The 22,244-nt window shown below is 36.3% G+C and overlaps 3 protein-coding genes and 2 long non-coding RNA genes across 5 annotated transcripts in view; 3 read left to right on the top strand and 2 right to left on the bottom strand.

Annotated features, from left to right (window-relative positions):
• Positions 1 to 1,740: 1,740 nt before the first annotated feature.
• LOC111433166 lies at positions 1,741 to 4,956 on the top strand. The gene is made up of 6 exons (XM_023070122.1): positions 1,741 to 2,265; positions 2,657 to 2,834; positions 3,020 to 3,661; positions 3,753 to 4,194; positions 4,299 to 4,380; positions 4,502 to 4,956. Exons 1-6 carry the CDS (start codon positions 2,236 to 2,238, stop codon positions 4,703 to 4,705), a joined length of 1,578 nt encoding a protein of 525 aa, XP_022925890.1. The 5' UTR covers positions 1,741 to 2,235; the 3' UTR covers positions 4,706 to 4,956.
• A 772-nt stretch (positions 4,957 to 5,728) lies between these two features.
• On the bottom strand, positions 5,729 to 11,457 carry LOC111433160 (auxin response factor 6-like). The gene is made up of 14 exons (XM_023070116.1): positions 10,558 to 11,457; positions 10,328 to 10,440; positions 9,498 to 9,596; positions 9,364 to 9,420; positions 9,122 to 9,277; positions 8,942 to 9,026; positions 8,775 to 8,865; positions 8,494 to 8,658; positions 8,296 to 8,418; positions 8,140 to 8,215; positions 7,915 to 8,062; positions 6,704 to 7,833; positions 6,404 to 6,594; positions 5,729 to 6,248 (listed from the first exon to the last, which is right to left on the bottom strand). The coding sequence occupies exons 1-14, from the start codon at positions 10,598 to 10,600 to the stop codon at positions 6,047 to 6,049; spliced, it is 2,679 nt and encodes an 892-aa protein (XP_022925884.1). The 5' UTR covers positions 10,601 to 11,457; the 3' UTR covers positions 5,729 to 6,046.
• A 6,007-nt stretch (positions 11,458 to 17,464) lies between these two features.
• Positions 17,465 to 20,007, bottom strand: LOC111433174. The gene is made up of 3 exons (XR_002708750.1): positions 19,879 to 20,007; positions 18,917 to 19,028; positions 17,465 to 17,646 (listed from the first exon to the last, which is right to left on the bottom strand). It is a non-coding gene; the product is annotated as an uncharacterized LOC111433174 (long non-coding RNA).
• Positions 20,008 to 20,685: 678 nt separating this feature from the next.
• The window catches only part of LOC111433164 (hydroxyproline O-galactosyltransferase GALT2-like), a 4,594-nt gene continuing 3,035 nt past the window's right edge, over positions 20,686 to 22,244 (top strand). The window contains exon 1 of the mRNA XM_023070120.1: positions 20,686 to 22,149. Coding sequence (XP_022925888.1) covers positions 21,246 to 22,149 — 904 coding nt within the window. The 5' untranslated portion in view covers positions 20,686 to 21,245. The remainder of the gene's footprint in view (positions 22,150 to 22,244) is intronic.
• The window catches only part of LOC111433177, an 18,730-nt gene continuing 17,632 nt past the window's right edge, over positions 21,147 to 22,244 (top strand). The window contains exon 1 of the long non-coding RNA XR_002708752.1: positions 21,147 to 21,158. This is a non-coding gene — a long non-coding RNA (uncharacterized LOC111433177). The remainder of the gene's footprint in view (positions 21,159 to 22,244) is intronic.

Raw genomic sequence — 22,244 nt, 5'->3', positions numbered from 1 at the left:
AAAAAAAAAAAAAAAAAATTTTTTTTTTTTTTTTTTTTTTTTGTGTAAAAGATGACATTGACCCTTCGAAAATATAAGTTGCACTGACAACATTCATTCACAATATATTCTATCAAGTGAGTGAATATCTTTCTTTAGATCATTTTTTTCGATTTTGTTTTGTCACATTCAAATTTTGGAATGATATTATATTTTTAGGGTTTAGAAAAATGTAATATTAGACATTACATTTTAGGTGAATTAAAAAAGTAGTATTTTATTTTATTGTTTGAAAAGAATTATTTTCTTTTTCCTACATTTTAAATATAAAATTTATTAAACTCCTCAATAATAACATACTTTAAAACAAATTCCATCCATTATTATTTGATTGAATAATTTTGAAACAACTTTTAAATAGAACTATAATGAACAATAATAAGAACTTGTCTCAAAAAGAACAAAATAAGAGGAATAGAGTCTAAAGTAGGAATGGTAAGTTAATAACTCAAATTATAAAATTCTGAACCCCACGCCCTATTTTTCTTTTTATTTTTCAAAAAACTATTTTTTCTGACATTGTCAATTCTTTCCCATTATTATTCTTTTTTTAAATTAAAAAATATATATATTTCTCGGAAAAAAGGGAAAGGGTTTGATGAGCATGGGTGAATGTGCTTTTTCCCTTCTATATAAATAAATAAATAAATAAATAACAAAGTATCTTTGACTGCTGACTTCACAATCCTTCCCTTTACCCAAACTTTCTCCACTTCCAAAAAATCGCCATTTCCTCGCCGCTCAATTCAAATTCCTTTCCCCCCTCGTTTTATCCTAACTCGGAGATTGTTTAATTACGAGCGCTGATGGTGCCGAGATTAGCGCTCTCTCTCGCCGTTTTCTATTTATAATATTATCCTTAAAGTAGAGTTTTTGGTGTTTTTTTTTCAGCTCAAATCAGTCTTTCGTTGAACCAAAAAGAAAACATTATAAATATGTACGTCATTATCTGATGTCTCACGTTGGTTGGGAGGAAAACAAACCACCTTTGCGTGGAAACCTACCACCTTTGCGTGGAAACCTACCACCTTTGCGTGGAAACCTTCCACTAGCATACGTATTTTTAAAGTCTTGAGCTGAGCCCAAAAGGGAAAGCTCAAAGAAGACAATATCTTTAACTCTTCAATTAATTATATTTTTCTAATCTCTAATTTTATCAAATTCAAACAAATAATTATAATTCGTTCTTGTTTAATTAAGTATTATATGTTTATGAATTCAAAATTTTCACTCCATATTCAACTTATTAATAATAATAATTAATATTATGTTGATAACTAATCATTTAATTAAATCCCATAAAAAAATTATGAGTTGAGAAGATATGGAAATGTTGCTAAATTCCGATCCCAAAGTGTACCCATTATGACTCTCTCCCACGTCGCTGTACGGACAATCGAAACCCCAAATTATTATAATTTTTAAAAAATTTATCTGAAGAAGCTCTTTCAAAATTAAATTTTTAGATTTGGATTGATTTAATAAACCGACATTACAGTGAAGATTTATGGGAAGAACCAAAAATGTTTTTTTTTTTTTTTTTTTTTTTTTTTTTTTGAAATGTGATTGACGGATGGTGAATGAATGACCCATTACTTCTCAACAGGTTTCTATACAGAGGAAAATTGAATTTTCCATAATTTTCACTGTTTCAATGCGTTCATCCTCGTTCATCCTCGTTCTTCCTCTTTTCTTTTAATGATTTCCCGTAAATTCCCCACTTTTTGTCTTCTTCTCAAATCCCCTCCTACTAATTTCAAAATCCCTCTTCTCGCTTTGTCTTCACCCATTTCCATTTCCATTTCCTCTCTTTCCTCGCTTCTCAATGCCCAATTGATCGCCCACCATTCGCTCAGCTTCTGGATCCGGTGTCTCATTCTGATCCCGCCACCGCATTTTGGTGGGGAAATCGGAGATGGGTTCTTCAGTATGTTGTTGTGGCGTAGTGTAGCCGAGTCGGATTCGTTCATGAGCTTGAGGAAAAGAAAAACTGCCCCCACCCTTTTGTCGGTTTTTCATATACTCCGAAGTTGACTCCTGGGTCTCCTTTCTTCTTTCCTTTCTCCTTCCACCGGCCATCCTCTTTATTTCTTCCTCTCTCTCTCTCTCTCTCTCTCTCTCTCTCTCTCTGTCTGTCTCCTCAGCCATTCTTCAGAGTTCCATCTCTAGAGACAGAGAGAGAGAACAAGAGCTCTAATGGAGTACGAGAGGATTCACAAAGTTCAGGTGGGTGTTCATGTTCTTGCTAAAAACTGGGAATACCCAAATCCATTTTAACTCGTTTCCGGATTTCGTTTGGTTATTAAGTTGGATTGTTCTTGTTCTTGTTCTTGCTCTTGTTCTTGTTCTTGTGGGTTTCAATTCTGCTGAAGTTTGGCCCTGTTTCTTACTATGTTTGTTTCTGAATATGTATAGGAATAAGAACTGTTGTTTATTGATCTGGGCTTGTAGAGTGTGGTACTGAGTCTACTCATTCCTTTATGTTTGTTTGGAGTTGATATCAATTTTGATTGTGAGTGATGGGTCAGTTCCAACTATTTAAGACATAATAGAATGTTTTGAGCTCTTACTTTTTCAGTAGCTGATAGAGTGATATGGGTGTGTTTCTGTATTTCAGACAGGTTTAATTTCTCCTAGTAAACTTAGAATGAAGCTCATGGGACCTCATCACCATAAAAAGAAAGATGGATCAAACTGCAACTCTTCAAGAACTTCTCCTTCTAAGCTTGAAGACATTGAGTTTGCTAGAAATAGTTTATTATTGTCTGCTGAAAGTGGTGACTTTGAAGACGAAGGTCTGTCTTCTTCCCCTTTCCATCTCATTTCTGTTCCTTTTTCTGCAAATTATAGCATAACTTGTGTCACTTTTCCTTAAATTATGTCTGAAAATGAAACATGAACTTGTTTTAATGTCGTTTGTTTTGAAGATATGTGTTGTGTCTATGTTTTTACTGATGTTAAGACATCGTATGTCATGCAGTGACATCTGAAAAGGTTTTGAATCAGTCAGTTTCGGACCCTAAACCAAGTGATCGGTCTTCAGGTCTCCCAAAAGAGTTTCTCTCGAAGGAAAATAGTGAATCGGTTCGAAATCGAATGAACCAATGTTCGAATTCAAGCACAGTTCATCCTTCGAAACCAATAGAAGATGAAAATCTGGATTATGATAGTAATGCAAGTTCATCTAGTTTTGAGTTTCATAAGGGGGAGAGGTCTGTACATAGTTCGATTTCGAGGTCCCACTTGAGGCCAATGCCATCGAAGTGGAACGATGCAGAGAAATGGATAATGAACCGTCAAGTCAATGGGCAGGCTGCCAATTATCCTAAGAAGAATGTTCCACAGAACCATGGATATAGAATGATGGCAGCAAATATGGTGAGGGTTGCTCCTGAATCTGCGAACTCTGAGCTTCGATCGTCGATTGGTAGAGCTATGGATGCGAAGCATGTTGAGTTCTGTCAATCGGGAATGCAGATGGGGCCTGAGAAGTTCTCTTTTGTGCCTGCTGGGGCTTATTCCTGTGCAGATAACGTGTTGGTTGATTCATGTTCGCAAATTAAGGACTTAAATGAAGTGGATTACGAGCCATCTTCGAAAGCTAGTAAAGAAGATTCGACAGGTATAGACACGAACACGAGATTAGTTAGTTTCTCTTGCTAATGTTGCAGGTTTTAATTTTTTTGTAATACTTCAAATGTTCAATTGTTCAGGCATCCCTGCAGTAAGAGCAGTTTCAATGAGAGATATGGGAACAGAAATGACCCCAGTTCCTAGCCAAGAGCCTTCGAGAACGGCTACTCCTGTTGGGGCGTCTCCGCTTCGCAGCCCGACTTCTTCAATTCCCTCCACACCTCGGAGAGATGAACCAGCTCCAACTCCTATTGAGCAATCTGCGACCGAGCTGCAACAATCAACAGAAAACGGGAAAAGGGAACTATCAGAAGATGAAATGAAGCTCAAGACAAGAAGAGAGATTTTAGCCCTTGGGATGCAGCTTGGCAAGACGAACATTGCTGCCTGGGCTAGTAAGGATGAGCTGGAAAAGAAACGACAGAACGCTGAAAATGCTGATAGGGAGGCACTCAAGCAAGCGGAGTTCGAAAAACGTGCAGCTACGTGGGAGGAAGTTGAGAAGTCTAAGCATATGGCAAGGTTTATATCCCCCCTATAACTCAAATTCTTCATTACTCTAAGATCCAGGATATCGAACGACGAGTAATTCGTTCAATTTGATAAGTTAATCGTACATTGCTCAGATATAAACGCGAAGAAATCCAAATCCAAGCATGGGAAAGCCAGCAGAAAACGAAGCTCGAGGCCGAAATGCGGAGAGTCGAGGTAATTAGATTTCTTTTATAGATTTAGATCGAACTTAATGAATGGTAATTATCTGAGTTAGTGAAAGGGTAAAGAACATGGCAACCATATTAGCACTGAGCTAACGTTTGGCACATATCAGGCTCAGGTTGAGCAAATCAGAGCTCAAGCTGAAGTGAAGATGATGAAGAAGATTGCGATGACAAGGCAAAAGTCGGAAGAAAAACGGGCAGCGGCCGAGTGTCGAAAGAGGCGAGAGGCAGAAAGGGCAGCAGCACAGGCTGAACATATTCGGCAGACGGGTCGAATGCCATCCTCCCCTTACATTTGTTGTGGTTGGCTGTGATCAAACCAAAACCCCATGAAAAGAATTTTGCAGCCTTAGCTCCCAGAAGAGAGTTTTTAAAGCCTTACTACCTCAGAGTGTTCATATCGAATAAACAGAGAAGTGTAACTTCATTTTCTTGATGAAAACTGTCTCCCCTTCTTGCACCTAATACAGCGAGAATGCTTTTATTGTTTACCCTTGTGGATTTGGCTTGGTTTTCATTGATCAAGAGTTATATGATGAATGAGAATCTCCCAACATTTTAGATTCTTTCATTCACTTTATTCTACCCTCCCTTCCCTTGGGGTTCAGCGTCCTCGTTGGTCTTGTTCCTCTCTCCGATCGATATAGGACTCACAATCCACTCCCCTTGGGGCCCAACATCTTCGTTGGTACTCATTTCTCGCAGTCATCTCTCTCCGATCAATGTCGTGAAAGAGTATTGTTTGGTGGGTGGGTTGGAGTTATGTGTTGTATCGCGTCGTGTGTCGTGTGGGTGATGGTGTCCTATCTTGTCTCTTTTCTCATCCCTCCAAATTGGTATCTTCATGTACTATGCACAACTTTTTAGCATCTTTTCTTCTTTTTCTACCATTTTTTTCCCACAATTTACTCCATCCATGAATAACCCAACTACGCAAATTTTTCTTGTCTCCTCTTTTCTTATTTCTAAATCTATGAATAATCAAGTTAATGCTAACAACCAAGATCCACGTCCGTTGGAGAGGGAAACAAAATATTTTTTATAAAAGTGTGAAAACTACTCCCTAATAGATATGTTTTAAAACGTGAAGATAACGGCGATATGTAAGGTGTCAAAGCGGACTATATGCTAGCCGTAGACTTTGACTGTTACAAATGGGTGGTGTGCCAACAAGGAAGAAGTATTCCTTATAAGAGTGTTAAAATCGTGAGGCTGACGGCGTTACGTAACAAACCAAAGCGGACAATATCTTTTAAAATCAACTCGAATGCATCAAATTATCCTGAAACTGCTCGCCAATCATTAAAAGCTCAGCTGACAAAGCATGTACAGAGAGCTTTCACATGAACTTTTATGATTTTCTTCCAAGTCTTTAAGCTCTTCAAATACAAATGGACATAGTTAAAGCCTCGGTAAAGGACTAATTCAAACATGACAAGGTTTTAGCCTTTCTGATAGAACTTGGTTTATAAGCTGCAATATATAGCAAATAGCAAAAGCTATCTCCAGTCAGACAGAGCTGTCTCGATACCTATATGTATGAGAAAACATAAGGGAGAGAGGGAATCACTTGATTATAATTACAGTTTCTGGCTCATAAACAGTAACTTAGAAAGCTAATAGTACAGAGAAGGCATGTTGACCGGTTAAATGCCTTAGTACTCGAGCGACCCGACAGAAGTTATCCCGGTACTTAAGTTTCTGGACGACTCCTGTCTGTTGGCATAGTTATCACAGCTGCCATTTGAGAGCCTCTGAATTGGGACCGATTTCAACAGCTCTAGGCCTTGTTTGCCCATCTCCTGCACTTCCTGTGGTGAAAGTATTTTGATACACCACACGCTATTGACGAACTCGCTGTTGAAGAAAAGACGATACCATACTCGTCAAGAAAGGACACAGTTTTGAAAAAAAATGAAAGCTACCATATCAATGAAGAAATGGGGCATGGAAAGTCTTAAAAGGGTGTCATTCTGCATTGAAGATATATACTCAAAAGGTAAGAAACTCACGGCCAGGGATCGTCCCCGAGAAGAAGAACGTCATTTTCCCGGTCGACAAATACAAGCTGCCAGCCTGATCTCACAGGGTCCTCCAACTCGCCTTCAAGGCCGAACATGTGCGCGAGCTCACTGCGTAATTGATGGTAGCTACTGAATTTGGAAATATCCAGTGATCTACCCAAGGACCCTGACTTGTAAACCTATTACAAATTCAATAATACAATCAAAAAGAGAAGGAACTTGGGAGCACAAAGTAACCAAAAAAAGAAGAGCAAAATGAATGTAAACAAGTTTGGTAAAGAGAGCAACCTTTACAAAGGTTCTGGTTGATGGGTTTACTTGGCCTGTGTTCTCTGGAGACTGCAAGAAACCCGAATCCTCAATGCAATTGGAAGGCGTCCCGGTCGGATTGGCAGAGAAGTTGGAAGCAGCAGTATTCACATAGTTGGATGAAAAAGGTATAGCTGTTGAGTCACTGTCACTGCAAATTCCCCTAAGATTTGGCATGCCACTCTGCATTAGAAGACTTGAAGACTCTATATTGACACCAAAAAGAAGATTACTCTGCGGATCGGTGTTCCCTTGATCTAACGAACACTCTCGACCAGGAAAAGGCGGCAACGAAATAGCATTCTGAGAGATGTTCGTCTGAGTTGTCCCCATATTTTCCCCTTGAGGAAGAACAAACTGAGAATTTACAGAAGAGAGGAGAGGATCGACTGCAGCTCGCTTTGATGGCCATGTAGATGAATGTACCATGGGATTGGTTCGAGGAAGATTGAGCAACTGAGATGATTCGTCTTGCGGAAACGACCCTAACAGGCTGTGCAAGGGTGAAATGATAGGACTCGTCACATGGTTGGGATTTGAATCAGAAAAACTCTGCTGACGACATAACGGAGGAGTCGTTTGCAGGGATTGAGCTTGGGATTGGGATGCAGAACTGAACTGAGACATTGTAGTGATGGTACTTGGGATTTGTTGGTGATCAAACACTTGCTGTTGCTGCTGCTGCTGCTGATTGTTGAATGTTTGATGCTTTATCTCCTGCTGAAGAACAGTAGGCAGGGTTTGAGCCTGAGAATGAGAGAGACGTTGGTTATCGTCGCCCTGAATAAACGTCGGTTGAGGCTGCTGCAATATCTGAGGCGGCATGAAAGTAGTAGGCCTGTTCGGAAGAGTTTGGGTTTGTTGAAATTGAAGAAGCGAAGCTGCCTGGACCTTAGCAGGATCTACAGTTCTCATCTCCTGTAGTGCAGCAGCAGCCATTGCTTGATATATCTCTGGCTGCATACCCACCATAGAAGCATCAAGCCTCGGCTGCATCCATGGTGCAACTCCAATGCCAGGGAAGTTCATAGCTTGAATCCCACGATCTAGACCATCCCCCCTTAGCCACATTAGTTGAGAATTCAATCCCAGATCATCCTCTTTTAGACCTGAGACAGGAATTCAATAGTAATTACTTCAAACCAATAAGAGGGCAGGAAATGAAAGCATGAACTATATATGTATTATACCATGGAAGGAAGGAAATCCAGTTGGCCACGGTCGCTTAAGCCTGAGGGAAAATGGAGAAGGATACAGTGGGAAGGTCGTAAGTGGTTCGATCTCCCATAACGACACCCTTGGCTGTCTCTCCCCAGCCGTAGATTCATCCCATCCAACCTACACAGCTCGAAAGTTAAGTAATTCCTTCAACAACTGAACTGCAAGTTCATCTTAAAATGGTAACGTAAACCAACCTTGACTGACCGCCAGTGTGAATTCGGCCACCGGGTCGAATCTAAATCGCTGATGCCAGTAATAGTGCCCATGTAACTGGATAGCATACACAACTCTTAGACATTCATGATCAGCTAACTCAAATCACAAGTAGCTATAAGTGTTCGGAAACCTACCGACGAACGCTTGATTCTTCTGTTTCAAATAGCATTCTAAATCGCATACCAACGGAGACACGGGTATGGTACACAGCTTTGACATACTTAGCCAGAGGTATGATGAACTCTGATGGGCAAGCTCTGAATGAAAAAGAAAATGTGACTTCAAGTCGTAAACAAAACGAACAAGGCTCGAGAATTGTTCAAAACTCAAACCTTGGATTATAAAATATCGTGAACCGACTATTTGTAGCAGCTGCATGGGCTGCCGCAGCAAGAAGCCCCAAGTGCATGCTGTCACTAGATAAAACCGACGAGGGCATCACCGTTTGTGGTCGATTAGCTCGACGGATCCCCAATAGTAACTGATTCTTCTCATTCCTGAAACGTCCCAGCATTGCAAATATGATATAAGTTTGAACGAATAAATGTGGAGTCTAAATGAATGAACAGCCAGCCCATGTGCTCTGCATACAAGGAAGAGCATAAAAACGAACCAAATGAAGATAACCGAATCGCCAGCAACGAGCCTCTTAGCACTTACGAACACACTCCATCCAGTCGTAAGAAGATGCCTTTTGGGCTGGCCTGCATGGAACATATAATTAGACCATATAAGCTGTTTGAAAGGTGAGGTGAAAGAGTGGAGGAGTCACAAACTCACCCCGAAAAATATGCCTAAATTTCCATTCATTCTCGTGTAGATCCCTGGCGATCAACTCCTGAGCAGGTGGCTGCTGAGAAAAGTCCTAGAAAACCAAACATGATATCTCTCTGTTACAACATTTTGAAACTACATCAATGAAGACTTGTGGCCATGTTTCAGAGGCATTTATTGAATTACCAATGGCGGGAACACTTTCTCGGCAGCTCGACGAGGAACAGAAAATCCTCCATGTGTACTCGTGTCACTTGCTGTCAATGTTTTGCAAAAATAATTGGTTGGTTGTTTGCTGGGGGCGCCCAACTCAGCTGGAAGACAAGGCTCCTTTTGTTCTTGCTATTGAAAATGTTAAAACTCTTCAGGAAAAGAAGTTCTTATGAGATTTATAAGTACACTAATCAAAACAAGTGAAAGTAACATACAGCACTGAGTGGTTGCAAGGTCATTTGGGCATACACTTCATCCGTCTCGACATCTGCCTGCAATCATCAAGTAGTTCGATTAGAACTTTTTGAGGTCGTAAAAACACGTGCTGGAAGTCAATGACAAGCCTTACGTGCATTGTGACATTGTGAAGCTGACAGATAAGTTGTGGCGGCAAGCTTGGATAACTGGGTATATGGGCATCTACTTCTCTGTTGGTTGATATGGCAACCTACGCAATTTTGATGAATATTATGTCAGCTTTAGAACATCTAACTTCTCCATTGCATTCAGATGAACTTGAAAAAAACCCAATGTGGAGCAAACTGGGCAGGCCAGGTAGAGATCAGGCAATAAGATACAACCAAAAGGGATCGCAAGAGTAACGAAATCAGATCCCACGTTGGTTGGGAAGGGGAACAAAACATTCCTTATAAAGGTGTGGAAAACTCTCCCTAGCAGACGCGTTTTAAAACGTGAAGCTGACGACGATACGCAACAAGCCAAAGCGGACAATATCTGGTAGTAGTGGACTTGGGCTGTTACAAATGGTATCAAAGCGAGGACGCTAGGCCCTCAAGGGGGATGGAATGTGAGATCCCACATCGGTTAGAGAATGGAAAAAAACATTTTTTATAAGGGGTGGAAACCTCTCCCTAATAGACAGCGTTTTAAAACCGTGAGGCTGACAGCGACACGTGATGGGTCAAAGCGGTGAACTTGGGCTGTTACAAGAAAACACGAACAAGTACACACAACCTCCAAGTACAAGCATAGCCAGCCTAAACAAACTGAATATTTCAAGAATGTCTTCTTGGTAAGTGAAGAACAATAACCAAAAGTTTAGTGGGAAGTTTGTCGTTATGAAAAACAATAAGTAAACAAGTTCAACATCAGAAGAGGGCTAGAGTTTCTGATTTCAATTGTGCAAAAGAATTAATACTCAATGGGCTTACAGCTCACCTGCTCGCTATGACCCTGTGGAAAATAGACAACCCGGCTTCCAACAGCAGGGAGAGAAACAAGGGGGCCCGCACAGGCATGCCAAAGCTCCGAGTTAAGAACTCTCCTCTCCCCTGAAAATTTCGATGCAAGTTTTAATAAGTCCTAGCATTTCATCAAACACATAAGGAGCATGGGCATCTCAGTTCATGGAAAAACAGAGAGAGAGAGAGGGCCGAAGAAACTGATACCTTCCGGAGGCTGAGGACTAAAACCAGCACTTGAAAGCCTCATTTCAGTAAGATCCAACAAACAAAAAGAAATTGACCCACAAATTTGAAGAACGCAACAACGACTGCACCCCACACCCCACTCCCCACCGCCCAAAATCTCAGCCAAACCCGGTTTCGCTAAAGAACACGATCAATTTCAACCTCACCCGCATCTAATTCTCTCAACCCAAACCCCCCACATACACAACTCTTCAATCACCGACTTCATGCCACACCAACCTCAAAGTTCAACAAACAAAACCCAATACCCAGACCCCAATAAATCCAGTTATAAGCAAAAGGGGGAAGAATTCCTTCAACAACCCAACAAGAACAGAGTTAATCAAAAAAAACCCAAAAACGGTAAAGGGAAATTATCAGATCTCAGCTTCGAAAACGCCAAAACCCGAAAGTAAAAGAAAATTGAGAGACAGATCTCAGCACAGTAGAAACCCAGTAGAAGAAGCTAGAGCTTGGCGGCCATTCGCATCACGGGAAGCAAACACAATGATTTCAGGTAAAAGAAAATGATGGGGTTCCTTCCTTCCGTACACAGATTCAATTGAATGAAGTGTTATACAATGAAGAAACAAACGGCTTCAATGGAAAGCTGCTGGAATTACAGCAGAAGGGTGAGTAGCAGTGGTGGAGGTCGAAGTCCTCTGTTTCCAGTTCTCTGTTTTCTCCTGTTGGGTACTCTGTAAAACACAATGAATCAACGAAACCAGTCTTATTTTTCCCACAGTCTTGTCTGATGTCTGTAGCAGGGATTAAGGAAAAGGTGAGGACACACTCTAGAGAGAGAGAGAGAGAGAGAAGAAGCTCAAATTGATTAAGCGCTATGAGAGAGAGAGCCTTGGAAGTCTTTGATTGTTATGTTATAGAAGCAGCTCTCAAATGAAGCTTCCTTTTTCATCTTCTTCATTACTATTTACACTTCACAATTAATTCCTATTCTTTTTTACAATTCAACCTTTTTTTTTTTAATTTATGTATTCGAAAATCAATTAAAATTTTAAATTCAAAATTAAATTTATAATTTTAATTAAAATAATCGTCAAAGGTTTTTAAATATCTAAATTTAATTTTATAATTGTAATAAATCTTAAAAGTGGACTCTTTTATTGATTTATTGTTAACTTTTGCTTAAAAATGGTTTTTATTAGCTTTCTCTTTATGAATTTAATTTCCTTCTTTTATTGAATAAAAATTATTATTATTACTTTTCTATTAAAAGACTAATTTTAAAACTTTTAAAAATAAAAATACTAAATTTGGATATTTAGATTATTCAAACTAACCATAATTAGTAGTTTTAAGAACATTCTCTATAAATTCGACATTCCCTTGAAATATAACAAATTTATTAATAAAACATCACTTATGCAAACTTCATTTCAATAATAAAATATTTAAACTTTTATTTTTAATTTTTTTAATGAAATTTTTATTTAAAACTAAATTTTAATCATTTCACTTTTTATAAATATTATTGAACTGAAATTGAAAAATAAAAAAGAAAAAAAAGTTTCTTCTCCTTTCTTCTTCCTCCTATTCATGAAAGGTCGGGAAAATTTCCAAATTCAAATGCAATAAATATATATATAAATATTGAATTGAAAGAATTTTTTATTTTATTGAAAGATCTATTTAACGATAAATATGTAATGATTAAGACATTGAACATGCTTAATGATAATAAATATGTCCTTATCCTATATTAAAACATGTTTATAAATTGTTAAAAGTACGAGATTTTTTTATTAGTGATATTTGGTTAAAGTTTTATATTGGTAATTTTTATTTTAAGCTAACTATTTTTTTTTTTTTAGTTTTAAAATTTGAATAGGTTATTGAAGATATATTTAAAAATTAGATAAAAAAGAAAAGACAACAAAAAAAAAACAAAATAGATATAAAAATAGTGTTATTAAGCTTAATTTGTAATATATATATATATATATATATATATAAATCAAACGGAGTATAAATGGTTATTATGGCACTTTTTTCTTTTTCAATTTTCGGCTGCAAAAAGCTTCTATTTAATAATTTCTTCCTTTTTAATATTATAATTTTTTTTTTCGATTTTCGAATACAATATTAATGGTGCTTTTGAATAAATGTCCGAAAATAGAGGATGTTAAGTGGTAAATATCACGTGGTAAATAAAATTGTGTAACAACTTAAGTTTACTACTAGTAGATATTGTTTGTTTTGATTCGTTACGTAACGTTATCAATTTCACGGTCTTAAAACGCATATGATGGGAGAAGTTTCCACACCAACCATTACAAGGAATATTTTGTTTCTCTCTACAATCGTAGAATCTTGCAATATAATATTAATACACTTTAGTATATTTCAGTCGATACGACATAGACTCTCAACCAAAAAAAGTATATCTTTGAATTATCACTTCTCGTTTGGTTGAATTTTAAAAAAGTTGATACCGTTAAATAGCCATTTTGAATTATTATTTTATAATTTACTTTATTTACCGTCTCTTTCTTCGAGGGTCAATGACGTGAATTATTTGTATACAACTTTTAATTTTTCTTCTCTTCATATCATCATAGTTTTAACTTACGACAAGTATAGTATCTATCGACTATCATTCTAAATGTTCTTTTAGTCTAAATTACTGGTTGAAATATTATTTTTTTAATCTCGATATAATTCCAACGATTTACTTTATACAAACATTTAGAATTTGAATAATCGATTAAATCAATCATTTTATTTATTTATTTATTTCGTATGTGGATTAATATAGTTGGTATTTTTTTATTAATAATATTTAGGTATGAGTTGACAAGGGTGAGAGGAGAGAAACCAGAAAAAAAAAAAGAAAAAAAAAAAGGACAGGCGAGAGATGAGAAATCTGAGCCGTTGATGAGAAGGCGGGGCCGAGGAAAAGATCTGATGAGACGTGATGTAAGACGGTGGAACCTCTTTGATTGGTGGGTTATTAAATGTATTGTGTAACAACGACACAAATAATTATTGTCCCACGTTCCAACGTCAATAATCACTTACTAACGGCCTAACTATACTTCTAGTAAATACTGTCTGTTTAAAATTCTTCTTTCAAGCTTTTCTTAGGTAAGAATATTTCCTTATTATCTTTGACCCTCTGAGATTTCACAATCCACTCTCTTGGAGACCCAGCGTTCCATACTGACACATCACTCATGTTTCACTCTAATACTATTTGTAACAGCTCAATCTTACATATGACCGTCAGTCTCTTGATTTTTAAATGAGTCTGATATGGAGAGTGTCTAACCCTACTCCATCTAGTGTCTTGCACTGTTCGATAACTGAATCTAATACCATTCGTAACAACCAAAGTCTACGACTAGCAAATATTGTCCTCTTAAAATTTTTCCTTTCGGTCTTTTCCTTAAGGTTTTAAAACACGTTTTTTCGGTAGAGGTTTTCACACTCTTATATAAAGTATGATTTGTTTTTCTCTCAAACCGATGTGAGATTTTTTTTTACCACCATCCTTATTCTTTTTTACCTCACTTTCGAGTATAAAATCTATTCTTACTAAATTTTCCAACACGAAAATGATGGAAGAAAAACTCGAGTAAATTAATAGGCATGATTTGTGAGAAACACGTAGGATTGATTTAATCCGAGAAGGGTGGGAATTGTCGGCTAAAAATAATAGAGATAATGAAAATTTAAAATTAAAACATATCATATATATATATATACATGGATGTAACATGGCAACTATTGAATCATGGTACGGTTAGGGGACATGAACATGATTGTTTGGTCATGAATCAACTCCAATGGACAACTCTCCAGCTCCCATTTCTTTTCTTTTTCTTTTTCTTTTTCTGTTCGTATGAATTAATTATATATATTTTTCGTACTTATTTAACTAATTAATTAATTGCTTTGATTACAGCACATCGTTTTCCATTAATCATTCTGATTAACTAAACAATCATATGATTTAGAAACCCATCCTGTCTGTGTTTTGTCTAAATGTTTGGATAAATTTGTTGTATTATCTCAAATTTTTATGGGTCTTTTTAACTCGTTTTCGTTTCTAAACTAAAATAAAATATTAAATTATATTTTTTTAATTCGTTTGTAAAACATATATAACTTATCATAAATAAAGATATTGTCTGCTTTAACGTGTTACTAACTATATTTTCACACTTTTATAAAAAAAAATATTTTATTTTTATATATTTGTCGGGGGAGAGAGAGAAAGAAGGGAAGAAAGTGAAAGGTGGAGAGAGAGAGAGAGAGAGGGGAATGGGAAAGAAAAAAAAGGAAGAGAAGCGAAGAAAGGGACGGGTGAGGGCTTAGATTTGTGGGGCCCACTCGTAAATTCCCTGATTAGATTTTCCTCGTTCCACTTTCTTTGACGCCACTCCCCCCATCCCCACGCGCCCACCGCCAAACCCCGACCCGACCCGACCGCCTTTAACCCGAATTCCTAAATATATTTTTAATATTTATTTAACAAAAATAAATAAAATAAAAACTATTTGCATGCAAATCCAGAAGCAAATACGTGCACGTTTGAAATTAATAATAATAAGAAGAGGGCACCAACCAATTATCCCTTTGAAAAATAAATAAATAATAATAATAATAATAGGGAATCAAATGCTAATTAGCCACTACTTTACGACTAATAAGTAAAGTTAATGAAGAACAAATAATCTGTAAAGCCATATATTGTGGGGCCCTCTCTCTTTTAATCATGTTTGTTTGTTTGTGTGTCTTTGTTTCATGGGACCCCTCAAATCCCACTTTCAATTTCTTAATTAGTTTAGTTAGTCGTTAATTATGTTCTCTAACTTTGTTTTTCAATTTGTTCCTTTTAAATTTTAATGATGTTTGTTTTAAGGAAAAAAAGAATCTTTGTCACTGTCGTGAGATCATGTATTGGTTGGATAGTGTAACGAAATATTTCTTATAAGAGAATGAAAACTTCTCTTTAGTAGATACGTTTTAAAATTATGAAATTAACGAATATAGGTAACGGACAATATCTACTAGTGGTAGGTTTGAGCTGTTACAAATGACATGAGAGTCAGTTACAAGAAAAAAGAAAAAACATTAGATAGAGAGAGAGAAAAGAAAGAGAGGAGAGAGGAAGCAAGAAAACAAGAAAGCAAGAAAGCAAAGAAAGTCTGTGTTAAGATTTTTTTGTTGATCATGTTTTGGGCGACATTTGAGTTTTCAAACAGAACCCACAGGTTTGAATTAGCGAAAATATTAATAATAATTAAAAACATAATAATAGTGTTTTGTTTATTTTTAAAAAAATCATTTTTGATGTTTTTAGTGACAATTCCTTCTCTAATCATATCCATATCATGATGAAGCTTAGTGAGAAAAAAGGCCAACATTCCCCATTATTGCTAATCATTTTCTTGTTTAGTCAAATCCCTTCATTTTGATTTTGGTTTGCATTAATTAATCAATCTAATCTCCCTTCTTATATCATCAAAATGATATATAGATGATTTTTTATAAAAAAATTTAATTAAAAAAGGTAAGCCATTAGAATAAGTATATTTTTGGTAAAGTATAGATGAGATGTTTTTTGTTTCAGAATTTAAAATTTGGGTTTGATTGTTGATGGCCACCGTTAGCAGACATTGTCCGTTTTTTCTGTTATGTATCGTCGTCAAGCTCATGGTTTTAAAACGCGTATGTTGGAGAGAGATTTTCACTCCCTCTCCAACGGATGTGGGATCTCACAATTCACTCATTTGAGGACCCAACTGACTAGATTTTCACTCCCTCTCCAACGGATGTGGGATCTCACAATTCACTCATTTGAGGACCCAACTGACTAGAGATTTCCTTGTTTCGTTCTCCTCTACAACGGATATGGGATCTCAAAAAATAAAAAAAAAAACAAAATATTTGATTTCACCCATGGGATCCAAATTTGAACAACTTTTTAGGTATGGAAAAAGATAATTAAAATATTGTTTGGAGTAAAAAATAGAAATGTATGGAGGCTGCCAATTCCAAAGCATATAAAATTAGGTTTGGTATAAGTAACATCACTTACTCACTTTATAATTAATAATGTAATATAAAATTAATGTCGCCCATCTTAATTATTATAATTATTTTGTCGTTTATATATTATCATAAGGTAAAAATAGTTAAATATGAATTGAATTCATCCGGTGTTACTAAATGTGAGAAGTGATAGAGTTTAAAATGATGAACTAAATTAACTTAATTATAAATAATATAATGAATGAGGAAATTTGGAGTTAATACAAAAAATTTAAAAGAGATTGGATTAATGCCTTGAAATTGCAAGCCTTGTTAATTGAATAATATGTAGTGTATGGATAAATTTAGCATAAAAGGATGGGTTTTTAGCTTCGGGGATAGCATTTTTCTTTCATGAAAAAACATATAATTAATCTTCAATGATGTCAAAAAATATTTTCCATTAAAGGAAGCTTTCCTTTTTTTTTTCTTTCTAAAATTGTAAATTTTAATCAAAATTTGCTTGCTTTATTCTTTCTCATCCTTTTTAATTTCTACTTTTTAGTCCCTAAATTATGCAAAGCACCATCCATGATTAGCCTTGTAGCTTTTGAAATTAGACCTAGAAAGAGAGAAGCTTTTCTAATTATTTGTTGGGGCTGGTTGAAGTTAATTTTGATATTCCAACTTTTATATTTATTTTGTGCCAACTTTTCAAGATGGGGTACTCAAAAATTATTTTGAATACGAAATAAAACGTGTGTAGATATAGTACATGTAATTCTAAGTCGTGTTTTGACTATAGACATGTAATTCTAAGTCGTATTTTGACTATAGAGCATAAGAAAAGAAAATCTTTATGAAAAAAAAAAAAAAAAGAGATTATATATATATATATTTATTGAAAGCCTTAATAGTCCCTCTATAAAAGACTCAAGAAAACCTCTTAAATGTTAAAAATGCAAACCTTCATGCCTCATTTGAACTGAGATTAAGATGATTTGGCCCATGAATTCAGTCATTTTCACCAATATCAATTGCTTGGGCCAAGGCATCATCCAGATCTGCCACCTGTTTTAAAGGAAAGACAATGAGAATAAAATGAGTGGCACGTCAATTTTTTAAGGTTATTTATTCGTCGTTCAATTTAAATGAATGATCGATCCGTCGGTCTTTTTCTTAGCACTGACATAATCATGGGTATCCAAGATTTATGAGCATCTTGACCCATGGGGCAGTCACCTAAACCTACGTTGTGAACCATGGCCTAAACTTGTGATTTCAATGTATCAGAGCTTAGCTTACTCCTTAACCATGAGACTAAGTGATATCAATTTACAACATAAGAGAATATTAGAACGAGCGAAGAGTAAACTTCTGTTTTTATCCAAGATCGAGTTGTACAAGTCCTCCTCAAAGATTAGAAATAATGAATTCTCAAACTAAAAGCACATGATTCCAAAAATTCCCATGTTTTAATTCCAGAAACCAGCAATTAATTTCACCATAGACCACCGATCCCCGCAAAATACTTTATGGGCCGAAGGTTTGTATGCATGTGAGCTTTTTAGGGCCGAAATTGTAACCGCCCAACTCAACCCACCACTAACCAATATTATTTTTTTGGGCTTTTCTTCAAAGTTTTTAAAACATGTTTATCAGGGAGAGGTTTACACCCCATTATAAACAATGTTCCTTTTCCTTTTCCTTCCAACCGATATGAGATCTTACTATTAGCACAAGCACATGGAATAGAATCAATAGGAGATTATTGAGCATCAAAATAGAATCAACTAGCCTCTTTCGAAAAAGTCCTAGACATTCAATGGATCCAATGGATTTCCAAATTCTACATGCTTCTGTATGACCATATCTTTGAGCCTTGTAGAGGCCTAGTCCAATTGTCTTTTATATACAACCAAGCATATCGTGCACTTGGACTAATTTTACAGACCATGTGATCTTACTACATTTAGTGGCAATTGGGAAGGGTACTAATATGATATTAACTCCTAAGTAGATTGTCACAAACTCATTCTTTCTGAGCCATGTAGTTTTTTCATCAGTCCCAATAACTAATGGGGTCAACCTATTATAGTTGGGACCTAGTCCAAATTAGAGGGAAAATGATCTAATTTTAAGTTTCATTCAGCTCAAAGATATACAGCGTTTATCTTCCCTGTACTTAAGTCTTCTAAAACTATGAACTACATGCATCCTAATTAACTTTGAGCATCTTTCAGCTGCTGACATTCAATGCATCCTAAACTAGTCTAAATAAGTATGCTTAAGATAAATGAAAACTTCTGTATCATAATCCACCCAAGCTACGACAGAATACCTCTCTTCCTTGTAAAGATGTCGCCAGCCCTGTATAGAGAAGCTTCGGTTAATGTTGGATGTTCACCATAAAGCTTTATCAGCCCAGTCCCTGCCATTGCTTGGAGAAAAACCTACAGATATCATAAACAAAGAAGGCCGGCACAAAGATTAAAAGACCGTCTTCCTCATTTTAAACAAGTTCTAGATTGTGTATGGTGCCATAGTCTAAATGCAAGAAAAACTAGATCTGAGAAGAGCACCTTCAAGATCGACAGATTTTTTTATGTACGAAAAAATTATGTCATCTTTAATCCTAATTTACACTGCTTTGATCAATGCATTTCCAACGACAGTAATCATACTGAAAATGAACCTACAAACGGAGTCTGGATATTCAACAGAAAATTGATGCGCGATAAGACTGATCGCAAGAAAATATGAGCTAAGAGAAAAAAAACCCTTCTTATAATAGGGAGAAAAAAAAATTGCCAGAGATTGGATAACGGTTTCCCGGCAAGACATCCATTTGCATATATTACTCCTTCAGTATCTTTAGATGTTAGAAATCAACCCCATTCTTCGCTAGGTTATAGCAAAGTAACATGCTCTGTACAGTTCATTTGATCGACATTCAAACTACAATTCATAAACTGGATAGCGAAAACAAAACAGAATGAAGGCATGGAGTAGACAGGGAAGCCATCTTCAATCCAGAAGAAACCGTATATATATCAGCACATATTTTCACATTACAACACTACGAAATAGTACAAATCATGGGGAAAACCATTATTCTCTGCGAATTCTTTTTCACGATCTTCATTCAACAATTACACTGCGAAATTACACTGAAGAATCGACCATATTGAAGCCGGAAAACCATAACATTGTCCAACAAACAGACAAATCATCGTCCATTTTACCAAAATTGGGGAGGCTATTAACATGTAAATAAAAAGAGGTCTGGAATGCAAAACTCACAGTTGACAACGGAGCAAATAGGTCCGGGTGCGATCAACTCCGGTGGGATTTCGACTGAGCTCGCCGGAGAATTACTAGCGGGTCAAGCTGAGATTTTCGCGCTCCCACTGCCCGGCAAATGAAATAAATTGTAAAAATTTGAAGTGGATGAGTTTAAATAATAATAATAATAATAACTCTTTGGAAAAACAATCATTAATCCTAATCTAGTTGGATTAACGAGCGTAATGTTAAATTAATTACATTTCCAAATTAGTAAGTATGGTGGACAAAATTTTCATTATTCCTAAATTAATTATCTTTCCAAATTAGTGTAATTTTTTATTTGATTATATTTCAACTAAAATGTAAGGGCCACCGTAAAATAAGAAAATTGTAAAGATTTTGAACATGAACACGAACTTATAATTTTGAAGTTTTTAACCTCACACTCGAGTTACAATTTTAGAATCCTTTCAAACGAACCCTCAGGGTCTTTGTCCTAATTCCAAAATAAGGAGCTAAACGACTCTTATACTCAATTCCCCACCTTATTTATCGGGCTAAGATTTAGAAAATTTTTCTTTCGTTCAAGGACGTGTAGGGTTAGAAATTTAAAGTCGTAATATTTTATTGGAACGGGAAGACACGGGGGTTTACCGTGAATGGACGTAAAATCTAACACAAAAAAAAAAAAAAAATTGAAGCATTTAATTATAATTGGACAAAAAAAAGTGGAGAATTTAAAGAAAATAATTTGATTGGGTGAGAATATTGATCAAAATGAGAATGATACCTACCAACCAAAAGTTTTTGGAAGTTGTTTTACATTTTAGTCCCTCAAAGGTGTTCTTATTTTCATTTCATGGGTTACTTCAATCTATCACCTCAGCTTCCTTCTTCATCCTTTCCGATTTGTTGATGTTTATGAGACCTTCGTTTCTGTATTCAATCTAACCTTCCGCTCGCGTTTCTTCACCCAAACTGTTCCCCCGTTAACTTGATCTTTGCCGATTTGTTGGTTTCGATCAGCATTTCCTAAATAGGGCTTCATCGGATGTGATTCAACTAAGATCCCGAAAAGAAACGACGAACCCCTGTGATTTTGAGGCTCCATAGCAGTTTTAATGTTTCCAATTGAAATGTGTTTGTTTGTTATATCTGAAATTTGGTGATTCCTAAACCCCGTTTTTCACGTGCATTCCATCTTCTGGTTACCGCGGTATGTTCTTGCTTGTATATGAGAGTTTTGTTGTCATATTGCATCGTATTGACTCACGTTCGGTGAGTCAGAAGAATTTGTTCGTGTAATTTATGGTTGCTGTAGAGTACGTTTGAGCCTGTTGTTAGATTTTTTTTTTTTTTTCCTTTTTCTTTCCATTTTGTAGATGAAGAAGCTTAAAACCGAACCTCCGGTTGCGAGGAGGCTCAGGTTTTCGCATCTTCTTCTCGCAATTGGAATGTTGTATTTAGTTTTCATATCATTTAAGTTTCCACGTTTTTTGGAAATTGCCGCAACGTTGAGCGGGAATGAAAGTAATATTGGGTTGGATGGGACAACCGGAACGGACAGTGAAGGGGTGGATTTAAGCAAAGCATCGTTGAGTTCTGTTTATAAGGATACATTTCATCGGAAATTGGAAGATAACCAGCACTTACAAGCGCCATTGCCGCCTAAAAAAGAGCCAATTGGAGAGGTGAACAATGTTACTGGACCCATAAAGCCAATTCAACATAAATATGGTCGGGTAATTGGTAAAGTTTCGAGTCTGCAGAATCATACCAATGATTTTTCTATGCTCGAGAAAATGGCAGATGAAGCTTGGACATTAGGCTTGAAGGCGTGGAAAGAAGTAGATAAAGTTGGGTTAAATGAGACTAATGAGAGTTCTGTACTCGAAGGAAAGCCCGAGACATGTCCTTCATGGATATCTACGGATGGGAAAAAGTTATCCGAGGGAGATGGAATCATGTTCCTTCCTTGTGGACTTGCTGCAGGTTCATCTATTACATTAATTGGAACCCCTCAGCATGCTCATGAGGAGTATGTTCCCCAACTCTTGAAGGTGGGAGGTAATCCTAAGGTTATGGTCTCGCAGTTCATGATTGAATTGCAAGGATTGAAATCAGTTGACGGTGAGGACCCACCAAAGATCCTTCACTTGAATCCACGACTGAAAGGCGATTGGAGTAAACGGCCGGTCATTGAACATAATACATGTTATAGGATGCAGTGGGGAACGGCTCAAAGGTGTGATGGATTGCCATCAAATAGTGACGATGAAATGCTTGGTGAGACTATCCATCCCTTCCATTCTTTTTTTTTTTTTTTTTTTTTTTTTTTTTTTTTTTTTTTTTTTTTTTTTTTTTTTTTTTTTTTTTTTTTT

The sequence above is a fragment of the Cucurbita moschata genome, unplaced genomic scaffold (genome assembly GCF_002738365.1).
Source record: "Cucurbita moschata cultivar Rifu unplaced genomic scaffold, Cmos_1.0 Cmo_Scf00041, whole genome shotgun sequence".
NCBI classification, from domain to species: Eukaryota; Viridiplantae; Streptophyta; class Magnoliopsida; order Cucurbitales; family Cucurbitaceae; genus Cucurbita; species Cucurbita moschata.
This window is presented reverse-complemented; position numbering and strand designations above follow the sequence as displayed.